Source organism: Phocoena sinus, chromosome 16 (genome assembly GCF_008692025.1).
Source record: "Phocoena sinus isolate mPhoSin1 chromosome 16, mPhoSin1.pri, whole genome shotgun sequence".
NCBI lineage: Eukaryota > Metazoa > Chordata > Mammalia > Artiodactyla > Phocoenidae > Phocoena > Phocoena sinus.
The window spans coordinates 46,068,535-46,096,053 of NC_045778.1; the positions used below are offsets into that span (position 1 = coordinate 46,068,535).

The 27,519-nt window shown below is 37.9% G+C and overlaps 2 protein-coding genes across 3 annotated transcripts in view; one reads left to right on the top strand and one right to left on the bottom strand.

Annotated features, from left to right (window-relative positions):
* Positions 1 to 2,626, bottom strand: part of PRKG1 (protein kinase cGMP-dependent 1) — a 1,343,672-nt gene extending 1,341,046 nt beyond the window's left edge. The window contains exon 1 of the mRNA XM_032607772.1: positions 2,554 to 2,626. The gene's annotated coding sequence lies outside the window, so the exon portion shown is untranslated. The remainder of the gene's footprint in view (positions 1 to 2,553) is intronic.
* Positions 1 to 27,519, top strand: part of A1CF (APOBEC1 complementation factor) — an 80,375-nt gene that overhangs the window by 25,304 nt on the left and 27,552 nt on the right. For both annotated transcript variants that reach the window (XM_032607773.1, XM_032607774.1), the window contains 3 exons: positions 16,914 to 17,048; positions 18,848 to 18,978; positions 23,872 to 24,110. In XM_032607773.1, the coding sequence (XP_032463664.1) occupies positions 16,914 to 17,048; positions 18,848 to 18,978; positions 23,872 to 24,110 (505 nt within the window). The remainder of the gene's footprint in view (positions 1 to 16,913; positions 17,049 to 18,847; positions 18,979 to 23,871; positions 24,111 to 27,519) is intronic.

Here is a 27,519-nt window from a genome sequence, read left to right on the forward strand (position 1 = left end):
TTTGACTGCAGATGTAAAACACTTCTAGATGAAGGATCCAAGAACTGACCATCTGGTCAACCTAGCTATTCCAGGATGCTTTCTCATAATAGCCTATTCAATCTGTTTAGGATGTATAATAATTTTCTCTCCATGTTCAGCATTTTTGAAAAAGAAAGAAGAAAAACTATCCTAAAACTATCTATTCATTATCACTGGCTGTTATGAATTGTCTGTACATTATTATTGTCTTTATGATAAACTGTTAGAGAGCTTATGATATATTGAAAAACAAACTAGTTTTAGACATATAAGTTAATTATCTTACTTGAAGAAATAATGTTGCTTTTTTAAATGTTGTTCTTTTTACAGTAAGACAAAGTATTTTACTGTTCAGCTATTATATTTTATCACATACTTTCCCAACTTAACAAAATCTTTGTGCTATTATGAATACGAAAGTCATAAGTGGGTAATAATAACATATACATAGTGTTCCTTTATTACATGCTCCTTTGTCAGATCAGTTGAAAACTAAATGTAGTACATTTTGCGATAATCTTATAAGTCATGGCACGCTTTGTTAGAGATAATATAATGCTCAAAGTTATTTCTAATTTTTCATCCTAATGAAGAGTATTTATTTAGACTTTTTAAAGATTTCAGAGAGTATTATTTCACAGAAGCCTTCTGAAAGTTTCATTTAAGTCAAGGGAGATACTATGTATTATTAGTTTTTAATACTTAATAAAAGTCTATTTTAGGATCATTACTAAACTTTTAAATGTCTTCATCTCCAAATTTAATGTGCTTCAAAATTAATGCCTGATTGAAAATTTTTATGCAGTCTTTTCCCACATAAAGGGGTAGTTCATAATCCATAGAGAAAATTCTATAGCGTTTACAGTCTATAAAACAGATACACTTAGAATAATAATTTTTTACATTTGCTCAGGTACAATTAGTTGAAAAAAAAATGTTTTTATCTTTTGTAGTCAGCAGTTTCATAAATGTTATAAAATCAAAAATGTTTTATATCAGTTTATCTTTTTAACTGCTTTGTATCTGAAACACTCATGCAAAGATAGTGGTAATGGAAAGCACTTAAACCCTTTTGAAAACCAATTTGTCAATATTCATACATAGTGTACTCCCCTTCTGGAAACAAACCTTTAATGATCTGAAATATAATGATGAAAACATATATAAGCCTTTCTAGTGTGACACTATTTCTAATATCTCAATATCATAAACCTAATGTATAAAAGGAAATTATTAACTATGATATATAAGTATACTCAACAAACAGAACTTTATGAGAAATATCCTAAAACAATATAAACTGTCCATTTAATTTTATTCTGGGCACTGGTTCTTTCATTCCCCCCAGATGAAATTCAGGGAAAGTCTCATGACTTTTTTGGTAACTTTCAGCTAATAAAAGATCCTCCACTAAATAATGAATAAGTCTTGTCCAGTAGAATAAAAAACTTAACTTTATTCAAAGTGAAGCCATTTCCCTTTTCCAAGCATGTCAGGGTGGAGGGCAATTTCTATTTTTTCTCCTTATGCTTTCAGAAGTGTAGTTTCCGACATCAGTTTCCTAACTAATTCCTGACTCAGCTGGAGCAGAAGAAAGGGGTGAAAGCAAAGGAGAGGGGACAGGAAAGTTTCTACTTGACTGATTTTGGCATTGGGCTCTGGGCCCAGCAGGTGTGTAAACCTCCTGGGAGTACTTTGTAGGGTCATCAAAGATCTCCTTAATTCCATTGCCAGGGGTCTCTCAACTGGCTAAACTCTGCTCTAGCTAGAGGCTCCTTCCTTGGGCCTCAGTCTCCTTGGCAGAGCTCTTTTCAACACCCCAAGCATCCCTCTTGGAGAAGATGGAAAATGACCCTGATTCCTACATTTGGCCAAACTCTAGTTCCCTGGAAACACACATTCTGACCCAGTAAACCTGCAAGTGCACGTGATACAAAGCAATGAGCTCTCCTTCTCACCACCATCAAAGCAGGAGGCCAGCCCATTGTTTTGCCATTAGATACTTTAGGACTGAGTTAGACCCCACCAGCTTCGTGTGTTCCCAGCAGCAGGGAATACATAGCAAGTTCTGAGTGGTTTCCTACTCGTCTCCCCTGCTTATGTTAGCTGAGAAGCACCTCAAAATTCCTCCCACTTAGGGGGAACTAGGATTCACAAACACACCAGCAGTGGGCTCCAAATATCTTTGAGTCGACTCCAAAAATTCCTTTCAAACTCTTCAATATTTTTTCTAAATTCAGGGATGAGGAGGGGTAGGGGGTGTTCAGTTAAAGACGTCAAACAGGGCTTCCCTGGTGGCGCAGTGGTGGACAGTCCGCCTGCCGATGCAGGGGACGCAGGCTCGTGCCCCGTCCGGAAGATCCACATGCCGCGAAGCGGCTGGGCCCGGGGGCCGTGAGCCATGGCCACTGAGCCTGCACGTCCGGAGCCTGTGCTCCGCAAGGGGAAAGGCCACAACAGTGAGAGGCCCCGCGTACCGGGGTGGGGGGGCGGGGGGAAAGAATGTCAAACCGTCAAACAGTTTCTCCCTACCTCCTTGTCCTGCTTGTGGTCCAGTGACAGTTTCGTATCCAAGGGGAAAGAATGTCAAAAACCGTCAAACAGTTTCTCCCTACCAGTCCTTGTCCTGCTTGTGGCCCAGTTACAGTTTCGTATCCAAACCAGAGGCCAAAATAATCCCATTCCATCTTAAAATCCTGTTACAAATGAAACGTAAACAGTCATTAAGTGATCATTTAGAAAATTCTGCAGAACAGGAAAATTTTAACATATTAGAACAATGTAAAAAGCTTGCAAATAACAATACATTTTTAAAGCGACTCAAACAGCAATGGAGATCTTTCATAAACCTAATAATTTACGAACATTTGCATTAAAAAGGAAAAAAAACAATAAGGCTATTTTACTTTTATCATTTTAAATGTTTTCAAATATAATACCCTAAAAAATATACGGCCAAACTGCCTATTACTTTGATCTTATATATTCAATTACATTCAGAAAATATTAATAGAGGTTTTAGATCACAAGCTAATAACAATTACAAAATAGTAAACATTTACTGGACATTTATATTCTAACTGCTTTGTGTCTATTAACTCATTTAATACTAATAACGACACTATGAGGTAGTTACTATGATCATCTCCAGTTTCCAGATAAGGAAAACAAGGCTCAAGGAGTTAGGTAGCTTGCCCAAGATTTATAGGCCATCTTAATTCCACTGCAACTGGCCAAAATTTCTGGCAAGATTTACAGAACTAAGAGCTGTTATAATGTTATCTTTAAGATTGCAGTTTGAGAGATTAGCATGGCAGAGCGTGCTAAAAATATTTGTTGAGCTTAAACTTTGTAACACGATTCAACTTTAAGTAATTATTTGTTAGCAGAATGACTACTGGAACAGAAATTTTCTAGTAATGTAGAAACCTAAAATTCTGAAACCTAGCTATCTAGATCTAAAGCCTCTAATCAAGATGTAAATATATACGTGACCTGGGTCAACCACTTTGATTGATTTGGAAAATACCTTCTGAGTTTGGCTGCAAAGTGTAGAAAATCAACCAAGACTTCAAATCAGAGACCTGCTATTCAACCCAGTACCTACCACAACGCAAGTATGATCTATATTTTAATTCTTTTTTAAAATTGACGTATAGGTGATTTACAAGGTTGTGTTAGTTTCAGAGGTACAGCAAAGTGATTCCGTGATATATATATATATATATATATTATTTTTCATATTCTTTTCCATTGTAGGTTATTACAATATATTGAGTATAGCTCCCTGTGCTCTAGCAGTAGGTCCTTGTTGTTTACTTATTTTATATATAGTAGTGCGTATATGTTAATCCCAAACTCAAGTCCCTTAACTGCTCTCAGCCTTAATTTCCCAGAAGGTTGGCTAGGACCTACCCCACTCTTAGTCAAGATTTTGTGATTCTAGCATCTGCTCAATCTAGTGACTGGTCAGCAAACTTGTCTAATTGGAAGAGGAAACCAGCATGTATTGAGACATAGCTTCAAACTCTGCAATTTAGGGAAAAGCCTTTAGCCTTCTCAATACTTCACTCTTCCTACTCTGGATTAGAGAAAACATTAGTATCGTCATCAAAAAAAAAAAAAACAAAAAAGAACATGGGGTTTACTTTTTTAAAAATCTCTGTACACAAATGAAGGGAAATATATTAATACAATTCGGGAGCATACCTATAAAATGATATTTTTAAATGTTATGGTATTTGCTAAATTAGGGATTGAAGGATTTGCTTCTGCTCTTCTTTGCAGTCTCTGATATTGAATGCTGAATACTTGCAAAACAAGATTTCAAAAAAGAAAGGGGGACTAATTTGTGCTCTCTTATCACTAGCAGGAACAAATACAGTGGTCAAAAATAGAATTTTGCAGGTTACTTAATAACATGAGCCAGTCTTTTATATACAAACTGATGCAATAAAACGTGCTTGTGAGGGCCTGAAAATATGTTTTGTGATATCTTTTAATAACAATTGGATATCTTTAGAATTCATGGCTAAAATTTTTATCAAAGCTCTTTAAAGAATAAAAGAACATTATGCAATACTCTGCATATATAGGTTCAATAAATATTATTGATAAAAATTGTGTAATATTGACAAGTTAAACTTTCAACTTAGTTGCATTATGCCACACAAAAAGATTTTGGATGTGTGCCACTATGTAGCTTGTAAACAGACTTTTCTCTAGGCAATGAAATACGTGTGGGGCTTTTTCCCTCACTTTTTCACTCTTAACTGTACTTCCCAGATGTTCTAAAAACTACTATACATGTCTTTGAGACTCAAGGAAAAAAAAACAATCACATTATGATGAACCTTTCCTCCAGAACGCATCCCTAGCGTGGGTCATCAACTCTGTGACATGCGATGCTTCTCTCAGCTGGAATTTTCTCCTTAAATCTAGAAAAATACATTTTCAATAGATGAACATTTTCAGAAAACTTTCCACCCAATGTGGAGTCAGTTTACATCAGTTTTAATTCTACTACAAGGAAAGCTTAAATATATAGCTAATAAGATCACCCTCAAGTAGTCTGAATATTTTTTTAAAGAAGACTCAGGATACTTATATACTATTTTTAAGTGATTTAAAATATGGTGTGTATTAACACCTGTCCAATTACCCTACTGATAATCTATTATCTTTCTTTTTTTTTTTTTTTTTGCGGTATGCGGGCCTCTTACTGTTGTGGCCTCTCCCATTGCGGAGCACAGGCTCCGGACACGCAGGCTCAGCAGCCATGGCTCATGGGTCCAGCCGCTCCGCGGCATGTGGGATCTTCCCGGACCGGGGCACGAACCCATGTCCCCTGCATCGGCAGGCGGACTCTCAACCACTGCGCCACCAGGGAAGCCCTGATAATCTACTTTCTAAAAATTATTACAACAAATATTTACGTGGTATGTCAGTCCCATTTCTTGCTTAATCCAGTGGTTGTCCTTAAAGTTTTTTGTTCTTGTTTGTTTTGTTTCCTTAGGTCCCCTATTATTGAACACAATGTATTAGCATTGGTCCTTGGCATTATAGAAGTATAGAGGTGTAGCAGCTGACCTAAAATGCATAGCAAGTAGTTGAAATAAAAATGAATTTACCCAGAATTTAAAAGGACATCATAAGACTGCATTAAGTGAGCAATACAGTTGTGGGTGTTACCTTTCTGTTTAGAGCCTTAAAACTGACCATAGTCCTTTGACCTAAGGAATGAGGACAATATTTAGACATAAGGATGCTCATCATAGTGGAATTTGTTTAAAAATATTGGACATATCCTAAGTGTCCAATAAAATATTACTGGTCATATAAAATATGTCACCCTTATATTTCCAATTATATAGTCATGTAAAACTGTGATTTCAAAGACATGCAGAAATGTCCAAATTTTAATGTTAAAAAATTAGAATGCAAAACTGTATATATCAGTTTACAGATCATATTTAAGAAATTATTCACACACACAAATATTGGGAGATAAATGAAATGTAATCTCTGATGAGAGTAGTTTTTTTCTTCCTTGTGTTCTTTATGTTTCAAACTTTCTATAATGAATATGGATTATTTTTATGTCAAGGAAAAAACTCTCATGAAGTAGAAAAAATTTATAAGAAGCATTTGGTTAGGAATAGAAGAGTTGGGAAAATTTCATGAGGAAAATTTCATTATTGAAGCTGATGATAGGTGCTTGGGTTCATTAGGCTATTATTTCTATTCTTTATATGTTTACTACATGTATATTTAATACTGGTATAATCCAACCCTTTCCATTTTACATTGGAAGACAAGCCCCAGAGTTATACAATTCAGTAGAGACATAAGCCAGAGGTCAGCAAACTGACCCACGACTCAAATGTGGCCACAGCCTGTTTTTGTAGTGATTGAAGGCTATGAGTGATTCTCACAATTTCAAACGGTCAGAGCTTTGGGCTTCCCTGGTGGCGCAGTGTTGAGAGTCCGCCTGCCGATGCAGGGGACACGGGTTCGTGCCCGGGTCCAGGAAGATCCCACTTGCCGCGGAGCGGCTTCGCCCGTGAGCCATGGCCGCTAAGCCTGCGAGTCTGGAGCCTGTGCTCCGCAACGGGAGAGGCCACAACAGTGAGAGGCCCGCGTACCGCAAAAAAAGAAAAAAAAAAAAAGGTCGTTTTTTTTTTTTAATCCTAAAATATCACTATCTGGCGTTTATAGAGAAAGTTTGCTGACTCCCAACTCTTATCCTTAATCTAGTACTCTGCTATAAGTTAATTCACAGGTTTCTTTAAAAAATTGAAGTACAGTTAATTTACCATGTTAATTTCTGGTGTACAGCAAAGTGATTCAGTTATACATATATATACACACACATATATTCTTTTTTATATTCTTTTCCATTATGGTTATGGTTTATCACAGGATATTGAATATAGTTTCCCTGTGCTATACAGTACGACCTTGTTGTTTATCCATTCTATATATAATAGTTTGCATCTGCTAATCCCAACTCCCAATCCATCCCCCACCCGCTCCCTCTCCCCCTTGGAAACTACAAGTCTGTTCTCTATGCCTAATTCACAGTTTTTAAAAGAAAACTTCCTATAACATAGATGAGCATTTAAGATTCCTTAAAGGAAGTAGGGGCATCCCTCCTTGTCCTACCCACCAAATGAAGTCTAAACCCTCATTCATTCACTTATTGATTCCACAAAGAGAGACACGGTGCCTGCCTTCATGAAAATTACTCATGGGAAAACAGAAAATAAACAAGAAATAAAATAATGACATCATGTTGAGTGCTATGAATGTCATAAATCAGGTTAAATGACAATGGCAGGAGGCCTTCTTCAGACAAGATGACATTGAAGCTGAGACTTAGAAGATGAGAGCAAACAAACATTGCAAGGAGCCAAGGACAAAACAGCATCCTTGGCAGAGGGGACCACTTGGGTGATACTGATTCACCAACATATTTGTAAAATGCACATTTTCCAGCGGTGAAGACATTAGTATGTCTTAATTTCAAAGATCCAGTAAGATTACAGCAGATAAATGAGAGATCAGTGGGCTTCATCCTTCTCTTCCTTTTTTAATCAGTCATCAATCTGTTCCTGGGACCAATTTCCTCAAACTAGAATAAAAATACAGACTTTAATTCCCATTTCTCAAACTTGCTTTCTAGGTGTGTTCTCTTATTTGGAGTTTCCACTGCAACTGCATATTTTAATTCTAACTTATTCAGTTCCTCAATAGATATGTATCAGCCATAGGTACAAAGGATGGCACTAGATCTGATTAGGAGACCATCCCTCTGCTAAGTGTGCCTCAAACTAAGTTAACTTCCCTATCTCTCTGGTTTGGTATAATGTACTTTAGTAAATTTCCTTGGGTATTTTTCAAATTACAATTTTTCCTACAAATAATGCAATAAAAAATAAGTAACTTAGGATCCCAGAGTTTACAAATGGCTTCGACTAGACTAGCTCAGTGAGAAGCAGATGGAGGAACACTGTGGCACTGACATTCTTTTCCAACCACCACACAAAAATCCTAGGGACAGAAAAAGGAATTTGACTTCATGGTAAAATATAGTTCCTGGGTCCTACTTTTTCCTCTATTGCCTGTTCTCACCAACTGCTCCTGTCCCCACTATCCAAGGACTTATCGTTCATAGCACTTGGTGAATGACCTAATTCCTTAAAGTGGCACTAAGCATGAGAACAGGGTGGGACCAGTAGATCATCACAGGCACGTGTTTCCCTAAGCTTATCACTCCAGCCACCCACAGGCTAACTTAATTATCAAGCTCCTTAGAAGCCGTGCTTCTACTAGCCAGCAATGCCATAGGCTGGTGTGGAAGACTCCAAATGAAGCAGCAGCTCTGTGAATCCTTTTGTGGAGAGTGTGTGTACCTGACATGTGATGGGAACTTCAGCATCCCACGAAATAGAAAGGCATTCCAGGAGGTATTTTCAAACAACAATGAATTTCTCCTCCAATAGCCTAGTAGAAAGTTGGTTATGCATGAGGTCTTCAATATAAGGTTCAAAATCTTGCAAAATATGGATTACAGTGTTTTCCCTTAAACTAGAAGCACATAAGGGTTTCCATTTATCAGCTTAAAAACTGGTGTAAATTTCATGACTCAAATACACAGAAGCATCGATGGCTGTTTTGAACTTTAGACTTTGTCTGCAGACAACTGCAGGATTTTTAAATTGTTACCTGTTAATACCAATCGCAATCAGAAATAAGTGGCTCTTCATCTTCAGAAACTAAAATGTTATTATGACATGCAAAAGAGAGCCTCTAACATAGGCTAAGGAGAAAAAAAATGAGATCACAGGGCTTCCCTGGTGGCGCAGTGGTTGAGAGTCCGCCTGCCGCTGCAGGGGACGCGGGTTCGTGCCCGGTCCGGGAGGATCCCACGTGCCGCGGAGCGGCTGGGCCCGTGACCCGTGGCCGCTGGCCTGCGCGTCCGGAGCCTGTGCCCCGCAACAGTGAGAGGCCCGCGTAACCACAAAAAAAAAAAAAAAAAAAAAAAAAAATGAGATCACAGAAACATACAATAATGAATTTGGGTAGGACTTCAGTAGCTGTGATCCTTTTTTCAACATTGTTTCAGAGATGCAGGGTAGGGGAGCCGAACTGATGTTAAACCATACCTTGACAGAGGATTCAATAACCTTGAATTTCATCATGAGAGAATGATTCCACTTTCAATTCTATTTTAAGCTTTCTGATGAGGGAAGTCATTGAAGGTATGTCTTAAACACCTCTCCAGCCCCTGCTAATCTTTTTTGTTGTTGTTATTTTGTAACATCTTTATTGGAGTATAATTGCTTTACAATGTTGTGTTAGTTTCTGCTGTATAAACAAAGTGAATCAGTTATATGTATACATATCTCCCCATATCCCTCCCTCTGCTAATCTTTTTAAACAGCAGAACTAGGGCTCAGAACTTTTAGTAGACAACGATGTCCGGCTAGAACTTGATCATGGTTTCCTTCTTTTGCAGTTTCTTTTATAGTGACCTTCCATTTGTGGGAAATGATAATCCACTTATGAGAACGATATTTTCTTTTTTGTGTAAGTTTAAGAAAGTGAATCAATGCAAAGAAAGTCATTAAGTAATTAATGGACCAGGTGTCAAGGGGATATGCAATGGAGACACATTGGGTTTTAAAAATCCTACATTTCCTTTAAGGGTCCTATTGACTAACTCAGAAAACATCCTATGAACATTGTTCCACATTTTAATATAGTGAAAGTCAGCCTCCCTTTCACAACCATCCTAATACCCTCCCAAGACCTCTGCAATCACCTAGTTAACCCTATTCCCTTTTAAATGAAGAATTTCAAGTCAGGAGAAATTTAGTGTCTTGCCGAGACCCTCAGCTTGTAAAAAATTCATGGGGGGTGATAAGGAGATTAATTACTGTATAAAATTTCTCACATGCTAAAAGACAAGTGCATTTGATGGAATTCTCCTTGGCATATGTTGAACTAGGAAAGGATAGAAGAGCAATTAACCCAAACCAAATGTTCATTATCTGCATAAGGCCAAATGTCCTTATTTGCATGGGGATATCTTTATGTCATTTAATCAGATCTCTGACTACTATTAGTCAATTCAGAAAGGCAAATTGTATCTATAATAAAAAGTTGCATGGGCCTATTGAATAAATTACACATTGCAAAAAGATAAACGCCCCAAATGGATAAAGGAATCACAAAGATTTCACCTAGTTATTTGTAGATGGAATTTATAGGTTCCTGGAGATTGCAGCAGTAAGACAAGGCAACTGCCCAGAGCCAGAAGTGAGCATGAACACAGCAAATCCTGGTCTCAAGATAATATATGCTGTGCAGTCCATCATTAGTGAAGCTCATGGCAAATGTGAACAGAGGGTCTTAGAAGTTAATTGGCATTTTACTTGTTCTCTTATGTAGAAACACACATACACACTCCAAAAAAATAAATTTTCTGATCTCTAATTTTATGTAAGGATATTCTTGAATTTAATATACCCATGAATTGGCCAAAAACATATAATAAGATTTACAAAATGCAAGTTATTTTTCAAAGCCTGTTTGCTCTTAAATACTTCAACAACTGAGATACTGAATTCCTCAAGGGTGGTTGTCACACATAATCCATAAAGGGAAAATATTAGAAGATGATATTATTAAAGGCATCATCTGATAACAAGTTAGTTCTGCCTCCATAAGACAACTAGCAACTTGAAATGAAATTAGGACTATTTTCCTAGGCAATAGGCTTTCAACAGTCAGTCTTCCCAAGTGATACAGGAACATGATTCATAATTTGCTGATAGCTGTTTTTATGAACCATACTTTTTTAAAAAAAATCAAATGTGGAAGCTTTTGAAGACTGAAACAAAGATAAATTTTAAAAAGCCAAAATCTATTTGCATCTTTGTGATTTTTGCCAGAAACACATACAGCCAAAAATAATATTTATTTAGAATTCATTAAATAACTTGAATAGAAATACTGAGTTTAGTGTTAAAAGTAGACTTTTATGTAAGTGGAAAAGGTTTTATGTGATAAATATATTTTCCTGATGTACAATAAAATAAATGCATAACTATTAAAATAAAGCATTGGTCTATAAACCACCTAATATTACCTCACATAAAATATTTTGAGAAACTCTGGGCTGTATGATGATAAAGTTAAATTTATATTCATGTGTTATGCTCCTGCCCTAACTTTGCCTCTTTGTTACTAACTATAGTACCACATTTCTACAAATTCAAACATTCCATTTATTCAGTCTTTACACCACAATTATCATTGCTCTTTCCATTTTAAAGAAAATATCTGGCATTCATATATGAATGCAAAGATTTTAAAAAATAGCTAATAATGGTAATGCCAACTTCCACAGAATATAAATTAAATAAATTCTGCCTTCGAAAAATTCTTAGCCTAAAATAGATTTTACCAATATGAAGTCACTGGTCTTAAGATGTGCAGGTAAACAAACAATACACAAAACAGATCATTATCTTTCATACAGAATTAACAAAATAAACATTCCCTATAGCACCGTCTGTTGTCCTCAACAACAATAACAGCATTAGCAGACCAAAGTTAAAGCCACATCTAAGAGGATTCTTTTGGTACATCTTATTAAGGCCCCTTAGATTTGCCTTGAACCCTATCACATATTGAGATATATAGTTGGTACACAGGTGAAAGGTAATAAAACTAATGCCTTGTAAAGACCTTTATTCAATCTTTCAAATCAACAACCAAGAAAATATGGTATTAATTTATGAACTGCAATAGACACAGTCCAGAAAGCTGTTCTCAATGCATTGGTATCAGCTGTGAGAAGAGACCACAGGAGTTTAGCCATGGAACCATTGTTCTTGGTATGGCGGTGGCGACTGGCATGCTTGTGAACGTTAGAAATGCCACCAAGCATGGGGAGATTGTCCAGCACCTGAGCGATCAGGAGCAGAAAGAGATACAAACGTAGTCAATTGGAAAATGGGTAGGAGAACAGCTGAAAGCAGTTGAATAAGGAAACATACACAATTTCTTCCCTCTTGTCAAGAAAAAACAAAGGACCAAAGGGAACCACAAAGATGATTACAGATTTGGAATATAAAATTTCCAAAGAACCATTAAAGGAATTGAAATTACTACTCAGAAAAATAGACTGAATGAGGGTTCATTAATTAATATTCTTCTAGTTTATGAATCGGTTCATTTATGGGAGACGACCAACCATCTGGTGTCCATATTTGATGAAGTTGAACAAGAAAGTAGGTGTGACACACAACATACAAAATTGTGAGGCTGGTAAGCCTGAGAAGAAAAGTCATCACGACTTTTGAACAGTATATTTGCCAAGTTCACCAGATTGAGAATCAGAGGACATTTAGTCTAGTGTTTTCTGCAATAAATTTAACCAGTGTAACTTTAAGGAAGTCACATAACATCTCTGGACTCAGTTGCCTTATCTGTAAAATGAGCATATTGGGTTAATATAAAAAAACAGAGAAAAATGTTATAACTACAAGCATGGACTCAGGATTCAGATTTTGTCTTTGCCACTTACTGCTTTTATGTCTTTGGATTTCTCACCTACAAAATGGAAGTAATAGTAGTATCAGCCTCATAGGTTTGTTGAGAAGATTAAATGAATTAATACCTGGGAAGCACTTGGCACATTGCTTGACTCAGCGCTGTTTTAGCTGTTGATTTTTGCTGCTGTTACTATCATGTGCAAGTATTAGAGGTAAATTCCGGCTGATTAAGCAGAAAAGGAGTTTATTAAAAGGATGCTGGTTTACAGAAATTTTGAATTTAGAGAACTAGATTCAACAGTAAGCTTTTAGGGAAAAAAAAAGATATGTATATGTGTAACTGAATCACTTCGCTGTACGCCTGAAACTAATGCAACATTGTAAATCGACTATACTTTAATAATAAATTAAATTAAAATTTAAAAATTTTTTAAAGAGTAAGTTTTTAGGAATGAAACCCAAAACCACACCACAAACCTGGAATGATAAGAAAATGTATCCAAGGAGGATTCAACACTAATGTTAGCAAGTTGAAAATTTCTGCACCAGAACTCAATTTAACTTTATTATAACCATTACTGTCCTAGTTGCAAGGGACACTAGAAAAGCAAGTATCTGCTATTTTTAACTCCTATAGGAAAAAGGCAGTTTTGCCCAGATTTCCCAGATGTATTAAAAGATCAGATGCCAGGTGGCCCAAATTAACTCCGTCCACTTGTCCTTCACGCTAAGATTTATTGCTTAGAATCATTTACTAAAGGTTGGGTGGTTTTATCCAAGGTCAAGAAGATGGCATATAAAATTTCTTAAAGACTCTATGGTTCCTTCATGAAAGGTTTAAAATATCTGCAACAGAAGGGACTTCCAAATACTTACTGGGTAGGCTCAGTATCCAGTATTTAAATTAAAGCCACTGGATTTATAGTCAGAATGAGGTCTTTAATTTTTAAATTTACACAGTTGAAGGTCTTCACCTATTTATGTGTGATTTGAGAGAATAAATGGTTTCCAAGTCTTTGGAAAAATAAAAGATCCCAGAGTTCAATGAACAAACATTCATGGAAAACAAAAACCTATATTTTCTCTCTCTGAATGACTAATACGTTTGTGCTGCTGGAGGAATTCATCTCACAAGAAGGACATCAGCCAGGAGAGGAAAGAGCAGCTATAACTAGGCTTTATCTATTTTAAACTCCTCAACTATAAAAATACTGCCTAAAATACCAGCAATCCAGCTCCCAACTGTCCTTTCCGAGTAACGGACAGCTATTTCAACCCCATGACTAATGCCCAGCGCCTGTCTTAAAGTGGCCTGGACCTCCACCACTGGTGCATTCCCAGCCCAGTGGGTGGCTCATAGGGCAAATCTCCCCCAGTGCTTGAACTTCACCAGTCAGACTCTTGGTGATCCCCCAAAATACTCTTGGTGAATTTATTTCAATTGTTTACAGAAACAACAGAATTAATCATCTCTCCTACCCAATCATTTTGGCTTATAAGCAGATGAATTCTCCTATATACGTGACATGCACAAAATAGTTTGTGACATTTTTTTTTTAACAATTATAGCAAGAAAGTTGAGGGGAAAATTCTAAAGGTCAATCTGCTGGTTGCCTATTTATTTTCAAGCTATCAGACAGAGCTTGTCAAATGAGAAATTCTGGAATAACCATTTCACTATGATGCGATGAAAGTCTGGTTTCCTCAGCATGAATAGTAAAAATACTGCCAAGTTTATACTAAATGTATTCCAATAATCCATTGAATAGTATATCTCCAGACATTTAAGAAATACAGAAATGGCCTCAGAGGGAACAGCATAAACCAAATGGTGACAGTCGACCCAAGGAAGTAGATTGTAGTATGGCAATAGAAATACATCTCTCTGTAAGCAGTAGGTATGAGATAATGTTCTTCCCTAAAATTTGTGTAGTAAAACGATTGGAAATCGGAAAGGATTTTAAATGCAGCAGAGAATTTTCAATTCAGCGGCATGATAATTTTTTCATAAATAAGTACTTAAATGTGTGAATCTGTTATAAGTGATTAGGCTACCACATAACAAAGCAAAATGTAGTAGGGATTAAGCTGATGGCCTTTGACATGAGACTGCCTGGCTTCAAATCCTGACTTTTCCACTCCCCAGCCACATGATCTTGGCAAATTACTTAATCTCTGTGGGCTTAACTGTCTTCTGTGAGGTCCGGATAGTAATAGCCCTTAACCCATGATATTGAGAATCAGAACAGTGCTGTCATATACTAAGTGTTATACAGGCATTTGTTAAGTAAGAAAACTTTAAATATGTCTCTGAAAATATGATTCATTTTTTTAGGAAATTCTTGGTTGAGATATGCTCATTGAATTCTTACGTTTTGTTTTGTTTTGTTTCCTGTACGTATAAAACATTTTATTTCTCAGATTTTTCAGTGACAGTTTTTCTACTGGATAATCCTGCAAGAATATAGGGGAAGAAAAAAATACAAGAACTCTTGAGGCAAACATTTCAACGTTTAGTAAAATGAAAAGCACCTACTTGCTTGAAGCAAAAAGTAATCAAGGCAATGTAGAACACCCATATGACATCTTTTTAACTTAAGGCAACATGATTAAATTAGTAGGAATTTTTTAAATGATTGCAATAACAGACATCATTTAAATACTTAAATACTGTCATCCAAAAAGCCTTTGTACTACCACTTATAAAATAACTGAGAAAGTCTCAAGTTAGTATATATAAAGATTTAACAGTGAAACTAGAAGCTGCTTTACTTTGATTCTTTTTTTGACAAACAACTATCGTGAGAAACAATGTCTTTAAATAACTAACATGTCTTTTGAAAATATACATAGAAAAATATTTGGAAAGGCAGATAAACTTAACAGTAACTATTTCTGCAGATGGGTAGGGTGATGCGTTGGGGAATTTTTCTTTTTACTTTATACATTACTAGGTTTTATCCAACATCATTTTACAGTATAAAAGTTTTTTAAAGTAGTAATTGTAGAAGTTAGCAATAATACTGATATTTGGTCTTTTATGTTTTCCTTTCTCCGACAATCACTTAAAGTATAACAAAGAGCTTTGGCTATACCTAAGTGGAAAGTAAATTTATTCTTCTCCAGCAAATGAATTATTTCAGCTCAATAATAGTGGATTAGGCCTATCTTTTACTTTGGGGCCCCTGAAGTTATGTTTAGGTCATTAACCTTCAGAAAAATACAGACAGCAGGGCAGACAAGCATCAGTGCTACTCCTCCCCCAAAAGGACAAAAGGACATTGAATTTACCAAGGATTTTTTAGAACAAAGGAAAAAAAAAAATAGAAGCTAATGCTACAGTATTTGGACTGAGAACAGCATTGTTCTCCACAGAGATGCAACATTAGTAAACACCTCTCACCATCTTGTCAGCTTTGAAGACAGATTTAAGTGCCTTACTGGTTACCCCCAAAATTAGCCAGTCCACTCTTTCAAATGTTAACCTTCATGATGTTTCTATTTAGGGGCCTACATTGCCTTGCTCAGTGCATGAAACAGCCTCAATCCAGGGAGGCAAGAAGAGAATTAATAGCTATTGAATATATATCACATGCCAAGACCTGTGCCATGCATATTTGATACATTATCTCCTTTAATCAAAAGCGGATAGTATCTCCGCTTAATATATGAGAAACACCGAGGTTTGGGGAAGTAAAGCAATTTGCCCAATGCCCCACAGCTAGTGGGTCATGGAGCCAAGTAGTTCAGGTCCAGAACCTCATAGACTTCAATATTAAATCAGAACCCCAGATTCAAATTATAATCATATCCTTTGACGATCAGGCATTGGTGAGTCTGAATGGCAAAATAATAACAAACCAAAAAAAATAACCCTTTATATTTGTCCAGCACTTTATAAGTTTTCACAGTGCTTCTCTGGAGCAAGTCGCTGAAGCGAGAGCACAGTGTTGAAATTCACACAAAAGAGGGACTTCCTTGGTGGTCCAGGGGATAAGACTGCGTCCGCACTCCCAATGCAGGGGGCCTGGGTTCAATCCCAGCTCAGGGAATTAGACCTCACGTGCATGCCACAACTAAGAGTTCACATACTGCAACTAAAGATCCCATGTGCCACAACTAAGCCCCGGCGCAGCCAAATAAATATTTTTTTAAAAACTTCATACAAAAGAGACGTCCATTTTTATCCTCTGACCAGTCCACTACTATTACTTGTCAATAAGTATCTTCTTTATTGAGAAATGATTTTGAAAATAGTTGAGGAACTCAAACTAAAGATTCTATTGCTTTCTTCTCTCCCTCCTACAATCCACATGGGATTTGCAGGAAAATGGACAAAGAAAATATGGTGGTCCCCCGCCTGGTTGGGATGCTGCACCCCCAGAAAGGGGCTGTGAAATTTTTATTGGAAAACTTCCCCGAGACCTTTTTGAAGATGAACTTATACCATTATGTGAAAAAGTGAGTCTAAAGATTTTTTTTTTTTAATCTTTCAAGGAAAAAAATACTACTCTCTTCACCTTGCTTTCACTCTCATTCTTCTTGGTCAGTGATGGTTTCTTTTCCAATTACCATTCCTCAATCATGGACAAAGTTAAAACCTTCCCAGCTGTTAGTGATTGGCCCCTAATTATCACTGCCTTGACTCAGCTGTCCTGTTACTGACAGCTGAAACTACCATTGCTGATGACTTTTTAATCTATATTTCAATCCCCCATCTCCACTAGCATAGCCATCTTACTGCAAACTCAACAGGTCTATCAATCTAGAATAACACCACAACAACCTGTCTAAGATAAGATATTGCTTCAACTTTGAAATGTTAATATGGTTTTATAAAGTGTAAGATTTTCACATTAAAAAATATGTATGTCATGGCTCAACCGTGTCCCCATACGTATTGATCGAGAATGAAATTTCCTTCTACAAATTTGAATGCAATCAACAAGATTAATAACATGGTTTTTCAAAGTCACTATATAATTAAGGAATAAATTTCCTCAGTTTGAATTCCAAATGATGTTTTGCTATTAAACCCAAAGTTAAAGTAAAAATACAAAATTAACATTTTCGATAATTTACCAAATGGTGTTTAAAATTCCTAGAAAATTTAATGAGTTTAGCTATTTCTTTTCCTAAATGCCAAAATCAGTTGTGTGTGTGTGTGTGTGTGTGTGTGTGTGTGTGTGTAGTTCAGCTCAGTTTCAGAACTACTCTTAATTTTATACAAACAACGTCACTTGGCACGTGCATAAATTACAAGGACTTAATCCTATAAGAATCTTATATACTGAACGTGAAAATGAGCACCAAGAAACACTTGAAATGCAGAGATGAAACATGCTTGAACTCTTTCCTAATGAGCCCAGAAAAAAATAGGTGTCCATCACTGAGTACCGGGGGGTGGCGTGGGGCTGACCTGTGGGTCAGACACCACTGACATAATAGAAGTAGCTTAATGATGCCTCTTCTCCCCACGCGTGTCCTTCATGTCTGTGTGGGCCACCCGTCTTACAGCAGCCAGCAATAATGAATTACTGTGTCTGGATTATAGAGAACAGTTGGGGTAGCAGGAGGGAATAGTATATAAGCAAAGCAGAGGAGTTACAGTGAGAGGGATAGAGTGAGTACACATGAGTACCATGGAGGTGCTGGCCCTGGATCAGTTGTGTTAAGGCTAGCATTTACCTTCAGCCTACAGATGGAGAAAACAGGGCTCCCAGGACCATCCTCTGAAACACACCTTCTGTGTTCACCTTTATATCATGGTAGGTGGAAAAGATAGCTAAGAAGTCAGTTTCACAAGGCTCCAAATGAGTGTTCTTGGTTTTGGTTTTAAACATCACTGGTGAGTCTGACCAAGTAAAGATAAAAACTATGGAGGCCTCAGAGGCCAATGTAAAGGGCAAGGACAAATCTATCAAGAAATTGTGCTCCTGATGACAAATGTGTTTTCTGGTCCCTAAGATGTCGTATAAATCCCCAGATAATTGTGTGATGAAAGGTCACTTGCTCTGCCAAAAATATACATTCTGGCAACTCCGGCTGAAATGCCACTTGTACGTGTTTTCTTTATTTATCCTGACTTTGCCCATGAGTCAGATAACAGATCTGAACCCAGCATGAAAACATGCAAACTATTACACATGGGATGCAAATGCCACCACGGCAGAGACTTCAGAAAATGTTGTGTATGCGTGTGTGTGTTTTCATTTGGAAGTACAAATGTATAAATATGAATTCTCTCTTATTACTTGTAGATTGGTAAAATTTATGAAATGAGAATGATGATGGATTTTAATGGCAACAATAGAGGATATGCATTTGTAACATTCTCAAATAAACAAGAAGCCAAGAATGCAATCAAGCAACTTAATAATTATGAAATTAGGTAAGACCCATCTTTTCTAGATTAAAAGTGAATCAGACAATGTACCTTTACCTGTTCTTCCATCAAGTTTATCTAATATAGTATATGCAAAATATAGCCAAAATCAGAAATAAAAGGTTAGTTCTTTTTCTTGGAAATCAATTTAATGAAATATTTATTTAACCATCACTATGTAAGGTGCCAGACTAAGTTCTGTGAAATGTTCAAAGAAGCAAAATTCATTGATTTATCCATTTCAAAAATATGTGCTGGACACTGTTGAAAATACTAGAAGTATCAAGGTACACTTTCGTACTCTCATAGTGAGCAATCGGATGTATAAGATTTAAAAGAGTTTGAAAAAATAAAAACCAGGAAGTGGGGTAAAGTTGTATGAGGAGGTTGCTACTCTAACTTGATGTATTTAAGAAAATACTCTTCCGGAAAGTAAAATTTGATCTGAGACTTGAATGAAAAGAATCTGCCATGACAGTCAGACCTGGGGGAAAATCCTTTCAGAGAAAGAACGAACAGCAAGTGCAAAGGTCTCAAAATGAGAATAAGCATGATGTGTTAAAGGAACAGAAAGAAAGCCAACCTTCGGAACAGAGTAAAGAGAGGAGGGTTGAAGGCAATACAGTTGGGGAGTCTTATATTTCATCATTAAAAATTCGGATTTTATTCTAAAAAAAGGGGAAATTACAGGAGGCTTTAATTAGATTCATGCTTTTTTACAACATTCCATTCCTCTGACTACTAAGTGAAGAATGGACTGTAGCAGGGTAAGGACTGAAAGAGGGAAGGCAGTTCAAAGGCCGCTGCTGTGTCTAGAACTAGACGGGAGACGGTGGTGCTTGCATAAGGGGTTAGTGGTAAAGGTGGTAAAAAGTCAGATGTGTGATATATTTTGGAGGTTGAATAGACAAGACTGGCTAAATATTGGATTTAGAGTGTGAGTGGATTTATAATTCAGGGAGGAAAATTAGGAGTTTGGTCCAAGTCTGTGTGGATGTGATAGTGTCATAGAGATGGAAAAGGCTGGGAGAATAACAGGAAAACATGAAGAGCTCTGATTGGGACAATTTACATTTGAGATGCACATTAGACGTCCCAGGGGAGTTGCTGGGGAGGTGATTGTATGATATTGGAGTCCGGAGAATGGTCACGATTGGAACGTAAATTTGGGGGTCAGCCAAATGTAGGCAATATTGGAAGCCATGGGATTAGCACAGGGTTCCAGGACATAACTGACCCCATACAATCAATAACTGGTTTTTATAAATTGACAAGACATGAAATTATCTACGTTCTAAAATCTAAACCAGAGGGAACTGCCATAAATCCTTTCTTAAGGAAGCCCAGGGCCACATGGAAGAAAGATTAGTGTGTTAGATGAAAAAGCAATAGCTTGGGGTCAGATGGGCCTCAGCTGAGTGTCAAAAAGTGACTTGACCTCTCTGAGCCTCAATTTCCTCATCTATAAAGTAGGAATAATAATACTTATTTCATAGGTTTATTATGGGGATGTTATCAAGATTTCAGTGTTTAGCTTAGTGTTTGGAACATAGTAATCCGTCAATTAGTGACAGAACTCTTACGTATTAGCACATTAATTCTGAGATGCAGTCTTTCACCTATATTTTCTTCCTGTAACAGAGATGCATTTTAAAACTGAGGAAATCTTAAATTTAATGAATACAGAGAGTAGATTTCCTGTCGTTAGTTTTCTCTCACTTCCTAGAGGTTCAAAATAAGTCCTGCATTATCCTTGTAATTCTGTAGTCAGTCAACTACTGGGTCATTTATCTTAAACCCCTTAGCCATGAAAAGATTGATTGGACTTGGCAACTACTAGTAGCCTAGTCATTCAGTACCAGGATTGGATTCTGGAACAGATTCTTGGAAAAAACATAAAGGAGGGTCCCCTTCCACACATGCCACCATGGATCCAAAAGAGCTCTGATATACGGAAAATTTTTTGGTATGAGAATCAGGAGACCAGAGGTCTAGCCCAGGTTCCTTTGGACAAATCCTTTGCCCTCTTTCAGCACCCGTTTTATATTATCACCTGATCACACAGAGTTATTCCGAGCATCCATCATATGAAATAATATATACTGTTATTTTAGAAAGGGCTAGAAGAAGCTATATTAAGATATATTAGTGATGTTTTCAGGAATTAGAAGATTCTCCATTCCTTGGTCTTTCATAGAAACCAAACATCTTAATAGCAAAGGTTATTCTCAAAATAGCTTTTAAGTTGAGATGGATGTAGAATTGTTTCTGTAGGGAATCAACAAAGTTCGCTGAATCTACTTGATACATTGGTACACACTGGAGCCTGTCAAGACTTTCTGAAAATAGATGGGGTATGAACAATGAACACAAGCCATTAAAAAGTAACAGTATCCTCTCTGTGAATTTCAATGTCTTCATCTATAAAATAGAGACAAAAATATACCTACCTTATGGAGGGGATTAGGAAAAATAAAGGAGATAACGCATGTAAAGCTCAGTGCCTGACACATATCAGATGCTCTATAAATGTTTGCTGATGGTTATGATGATGGCAGGAGGGTGCAGAAAAGGAAGAGGAAAAATATGGCAAAGCGTTTGGAAAGAGAAAGTTGGTGGCCAAAATTCCAGTTCAAGTTCAGGTTGGATGCCAGAAGCAAGGTGAAGGCACAGAGTGACTTTGGATTTTAATGAGTAGGATAAATGGAATGTGAAATAGCAGAATAGACACCCCAGGGCCAACCTCACCTACTTCCACTCTGCCTTGGATGTTGTCAGAGAGAGAACCTTTCTTGTAGAGAAGAGGTTTGTTTGTTACCTCTTCTTGTTACAAACCTTTGGTTTGTTTTTAGCCACTGTCTCTGAGGGGGATAGATAAGGTTCTTAACGGAAAAGACCCACAGGTGTCATATCCTCCTCGTCATCAAACATCCACTGAGCATCGTCTAAATGCCTGGCTTCTGGCGACATTAAAGTCATGCCCTCAGCTTTTGAGAGAGAGTTTTTCGTCTCCAAGCAATTCTGGGATTTGCTGACAAATCACATAGATTTAAAAACAGGATATGGAGGCTCCAGGCTCCCCCTACTGGTAACTGACCGGCCCCCAAATGATCAAAAATATAAATTTCTAAATAAATAGTATCTTGGAACAAAAGGTTTAAGTTAAAAAAGAAAAAAAAAAACCCTGAAAGATCATTTTATCGACTCTTCCCTCCCTCCAGAAAAAACACATTGTTAGGACAATGTTCAACAAACGGAGATGGACCTGTTACATATCTGATATGCGGTCCTTAGTTCTTCAACAAAGCACAGAAGACAACTGGGACAGGGTGCAACCTGGGTGAGAACACCTGCCACACAGCTGAGAGCCACTAGTTCTGAGAAATCAGAGCAATCTCCCACTCACCTGGCTGAGCACTTCTTAATCAGGAGGAATGAGTGGTTTCCGTTAAGCAAACTTTACCCATTTTTAATAACTTTGAGTTATTACAAAAGTCACATGGCCTAATACACAACACACAGAAACAGCCAAAAAACAGCAATAAAAGTTCAAACCGTTCCTTCATTACCCTATTGCCTAAAGAGAATCACCATGTTGAATTTTTATAGTCTTTCTAGATTTTCTATAGTTTTGATCAAAATGGCTTTCTCATATACTCATTTTACATTTTGTTTAACCCAGCAGCATAGCGCGAACTGGTATTTTCAACCATCAAATACTCTCCTACGTTACTATGTTTATTCATTGACCACGGAGCATCCTATGTTATGAACGCTCATCTTTTATATACCAGTGCATCCCAGCCAGGAGCAATATTGTCCCCCTGAGGGACATAGAGAAAGATGAAGAGGCATTCTTGGATGACCTAACAGGTGGCACTTGGCATTTAGTGGTCAAGAACCAGGGATGACAAACATACCACGGTATACAATGAGGAGATGTCCAGCCCCAGAGTCAGTCACCTCAGCTGAGACACATTAAACCAGTGCTGCACGATGGACTATTTTGCTCATTTCCAATTTGGGAGCTATTGTAAATAGTAGCAGTGAATAACCTTACACAAAAATGCTGATGCTCATCTTTATTTCTAAGGACACTCCCCTAGAGGGGCATTATTTGGCCAAAGGTTACGCACACTTAAGACTTTCGATACATTTTCCCACATGTCCCCCAGAAAAGTTGAACCAACCTACACCTTGCCAACGAAGGTATCCACCAACTGGCTGATAAGCAACACTGCACAGTGGAAGAAACAGGGATTAAACTGAATCCAGAGGCCAATTTTAACTCTCAAAATCCACAAAATCTTAAGCAAGTCACTTAATATCTTGGAGTCTCAAGCTCTTCAACTGTAAAATGGAAACAATACCTATTCTGCCCATCTCACGGGCTCCTTGTGTCGGCCAAATAATATGTGAAACTCTGTTCTGTATAAGGGACTATCTTTAATAATGATCATGTCAGATATAGTTTCTCTATTTGGTTGGAAAAAAAGGGAGCACCAGGGGTTACAACCTCAGATACCTCCAGGGCAGGATACAAGAGTACATTGAGCCAGGTGTAAAGACCTCAGGATTGATGATGTATTAGGGAGGGTCGAGGATTCACAATAACTAGTGAATCTACATATACTCTAAAGACAGCAGACGCAACTCAGTTTCAACTATTTTTTTCCTTTAAAAATGCAGAACCAAGGTTGACAGAACTTCCAGTTTCTCAAAAGCAGCTACCACTTTCCAAAACCAGTTTAAACACTAAGATGACCAAACGTTCCATATCCACAGGCCATATCAGGTCCCGGCCTGATATTTTCAATTTCAATATATATTTTCATTTGCCGTCTTAAACCTTAATCAAGCAAGGACTCTCCCCAATCAAAATCCCTGCTGTTTTCGCAGAAATGGGCGTCTGTTAGGGGTTTGTGCCAGCGTGGACAACTGCCGATTATTTGTTGGGGGAATCCCAAAAACCAAAAAGAGAGAAGAAATCTTATCAGAGATGAAAAAGGTCACCGAAGGAGTTGTGGATGTCATTGTCTACCCAAGTGCTGCCGATAAAACCAAAAACCGGGGCTTTGCTTTCGTGGAGTATGAGAATCATCGGGCAGCTGCCATGGCCCGGAGGAAGCTTCTGCCAGGTTAGGACCCCTCCTCAAAGAGGAGACTTCTCCACTCCGTCCTGCCTGCCTCAGGCTGCTGTGCTCCTTAGCAAAGGAAACAGAAGCCTGTTGTTCGTTTTTTTTTTTTGCTCTTTATCTCTGGTTATGTTACATTTTTTAAACTCTCGGTCTTTCTTAGTTATCTCACAGTTGATTCAGTTCCCTGAAGTTTTCACAGATTGGGTTCTGAAAACTATTCACTGCGTGCATTAAATCCAATGTATATCGCACAGGAGAAATCCAGAACTTGAAGTTATAGCAACCCCATACTGAATCTTTAAACTGAAGAATCTCCTTAAAAGTAATTTATCAGTCAACAGTTATCTTTGTATATAGTTTTTGTTATCAGGCTTATTAGAAATAGGGTATGTTATCCATTATAATGTAGAAATAATAAATATGCAAGTGATACATTATCCCAATGACAATTAAAATGACGTGGTTTTTTTTTTTTTTTTTTTTTTTTTTTTTTTGCGGTACGCGGGCCTCTCACTGCTGCGGCCTCTCCCGTTGCGGAGCACAGGCTCCTGACACGCAGGCTCCGGACGCGCAGGCTCAGCGGCCATGGCCCACGAGCTCAGCCGCTCCGCGGCACGTGGGATCCTCCCGGACTGGGGCAGGAACCCGTGTCCCCTGCATCGGCAGGCAGACTCCCAACCACTGCGCCACCAGGGAAGCCCAAAATGACGTACTTTTATTATAACTCCCTAGTGTCTAATAATTTGTCTAATTTTAGGTAATAGAAATAATAGCTTTCCATAGAAAGACACCTTAGTTAGATGCTACAACCACGAGGTAGGTACTATTTGGTCAACAGCCATAGATTCCTGGGTTTAGAAGACTCCACCAAGACACTGCCCCACTAAGATCAACTTAGGAAAAATTGTTGAAAGTCCTGTGCTTGTTATAAAATATTTCCCAAACTTACACAAAGGTATTAAAATGAATATTAAAATGATAAGTATGTCAAGAATGGCATATTGAACACACTGGAATCAAGGATTCTCTTAAGCACTCTGGAAGTCACCAGAATCTAAAACAAAGCAAAACAGCAACAAAAACACCTACATTTATTTTTATTTTTTTAAATAAAACCAATAGGATTAGCCCTCCAGAAATTTTCAAAATTGAAAGATGGCTTCTGAGCTTGGGGGATATGTTTTAATAAAATTTTCATGAAGGCAGCTTAAAGTGAAAAAATTTGAGATATCCCCAAAATGGCTCAATCTATTGAGAAGTGGACATATTTTAGATTCAATATAATATTATTAATATATTTTATACATGTGTAATAGTATTGCTATAAAACATAGGAAAGAGAAATTTTGCAAAGACTAGGGAAGATGAAATCAATATTTAAAATTCTGACAGTAAAAATGTTTTGATCTGAGGTGGATATTTTTCATGGGGAAGCTTCCATTCACTACTTCTTCGCTACCCAGTGGTCAAGTCGCCTGACTCACAGGTGCATAGAATCACTAGAACTCCCCACGCTGCTTACCTAGCCTCTCAGTGACCTGAACTTAATATTTTGCTGTCCTCTTCAACATCAACAATTCTGCTTTCGAAAAGTGCCTCCTATCCATCTTGTTCTCAGGCCATCACTGTAGGCTAAACACATATATTCCCAACCTTGGATTATTTTTTTTCAAGGTCTCCTAAGTATTCTCCCAGCTCTACTTTCTCTTTGATGCCCCCCAGCCCCCCACCTCCCCCACCTACTCCATCCTAAACATTACCACCAGAGTAGTGGTCCTAAAATAACATATCATCCTTTCCGCAAGTTCTTCCAAATAGTAGGAATTCAATCTCTCCTTGTTAAGAGGCTGAATGATGTCACTCACTCATTAGTTCAAAAATATTCACCAACTTGCTGCTGCATATGAGATAAAGCATAAACCTCTGAGCTTGTCATTCACGGCCTTTCACTCGGGGCCCCAGTTCTTTTCAAACATAATTTGGACCTTCTTTTTCACAATAAACACCCTCCTTTCCATCAGGACAAACTCAGTGTCCTAGACAACACCATGCTCGTTTCTTGTATCCTTTATTTCGAAGGCTGTATCCCCTCCTAGAATGACCTGCCCCTCCCCGTCTCTACTGACTCACGGCATTCAAAGCCCCAGCTTAGCCACCACTTCACTGAGAAACCAGCTTCCACTATTCCACCCCACATTAATCATTTTCCTCCTTCATTACCTGTAAAAACAGATACGTACAATCATTTGGGGGATGGGGGAGGATGGCAGTGAAAGAGGGTCCAAAATGGGAGAAAGAGTTTTCAGCAGCCAATCAGTGTTCCTACGAAATTAAAACTTCCCGTCAGCTTCCCTCCTTCAAAGAAAACAGCACATTGACCCACAGAAAGAGCTTCTCTTTACCTGAGTTGAACTGACTAGGCCGGGCAAGGCTGAGCAGCTAGGCGGCAAGAATTCTCAACCACCATTGTTATGCTTCCACCCAAGATCCTGAGTTCTCCCTATAGATGCTCTGGCCAGGACGCAGCAATATATAGGCTGCCTCACTCTCCCAGGCATTTTCTCATCCTCATCATGATGTGAGGCAGCCCCGCCCACTTTGCTTGTTGCCCTTTAAGTTGGCCTCAGCTGGTTGAGTTTCAGTCCGCTGGAGTTTAGTCAGACTGCCTCAGCAGCGGATTAACAAGAGGCGGTGAGTAAGCCAGCCAGAGCAAACTGCTTCCTTTTTGCCGAAGCCTGAGAGTAAAATCTATTACCCATTTGGACATCTACTTATGACCTCACCATAGATTAAGCAACACTACAGGATTTCAGTAATGGGCAATCCTCTGGAGACCCCAGTTTGAATGGACAAGGAGAGCTTTAAGAAACGTGATAAGCAAGGACCACAAGAAGCTTTTCCTTCTTAATTGATCCAGACTTGAAGACAGAGAGAAAATTGTGGTCTAAAGTGGTATATTGCCTCCCACCACCTACCTCCTCCAACAGTGGAAGCTCCCTCTTGACATTGCATCTTTACTGAGGTGTACGTAGAACAAAGTTGATGCATCCAGTTCAGGCATTATCAAAGCATTCTAAGGATACTCTGAAAAAAAGTTCCAACAGTGGTTTGCAATCTTAACCTCCATCAGAATCACCTGGAGGGCTTGTTAAGGCATAGATTGCTGGGGCCCCCAACCCCAGAGTTCCTGATTCAGTAGGTGTGGTATGGGGTCTGATCATTTGCATTTATAACAAGTTCCCAGGATGCAACTGCCCCTGAGACCACAAGTTTGAGATCTGATCATCTAAATCAAGGGTGGCCCATGGTGGGCTACAAATTTGAATCATCTGAAGAGGTTTTTAAACAATACCAGTGCCCAAATCAACCTCTAATCAATTGAATCTGCTACTCTGGGGGGTGGCGTTGG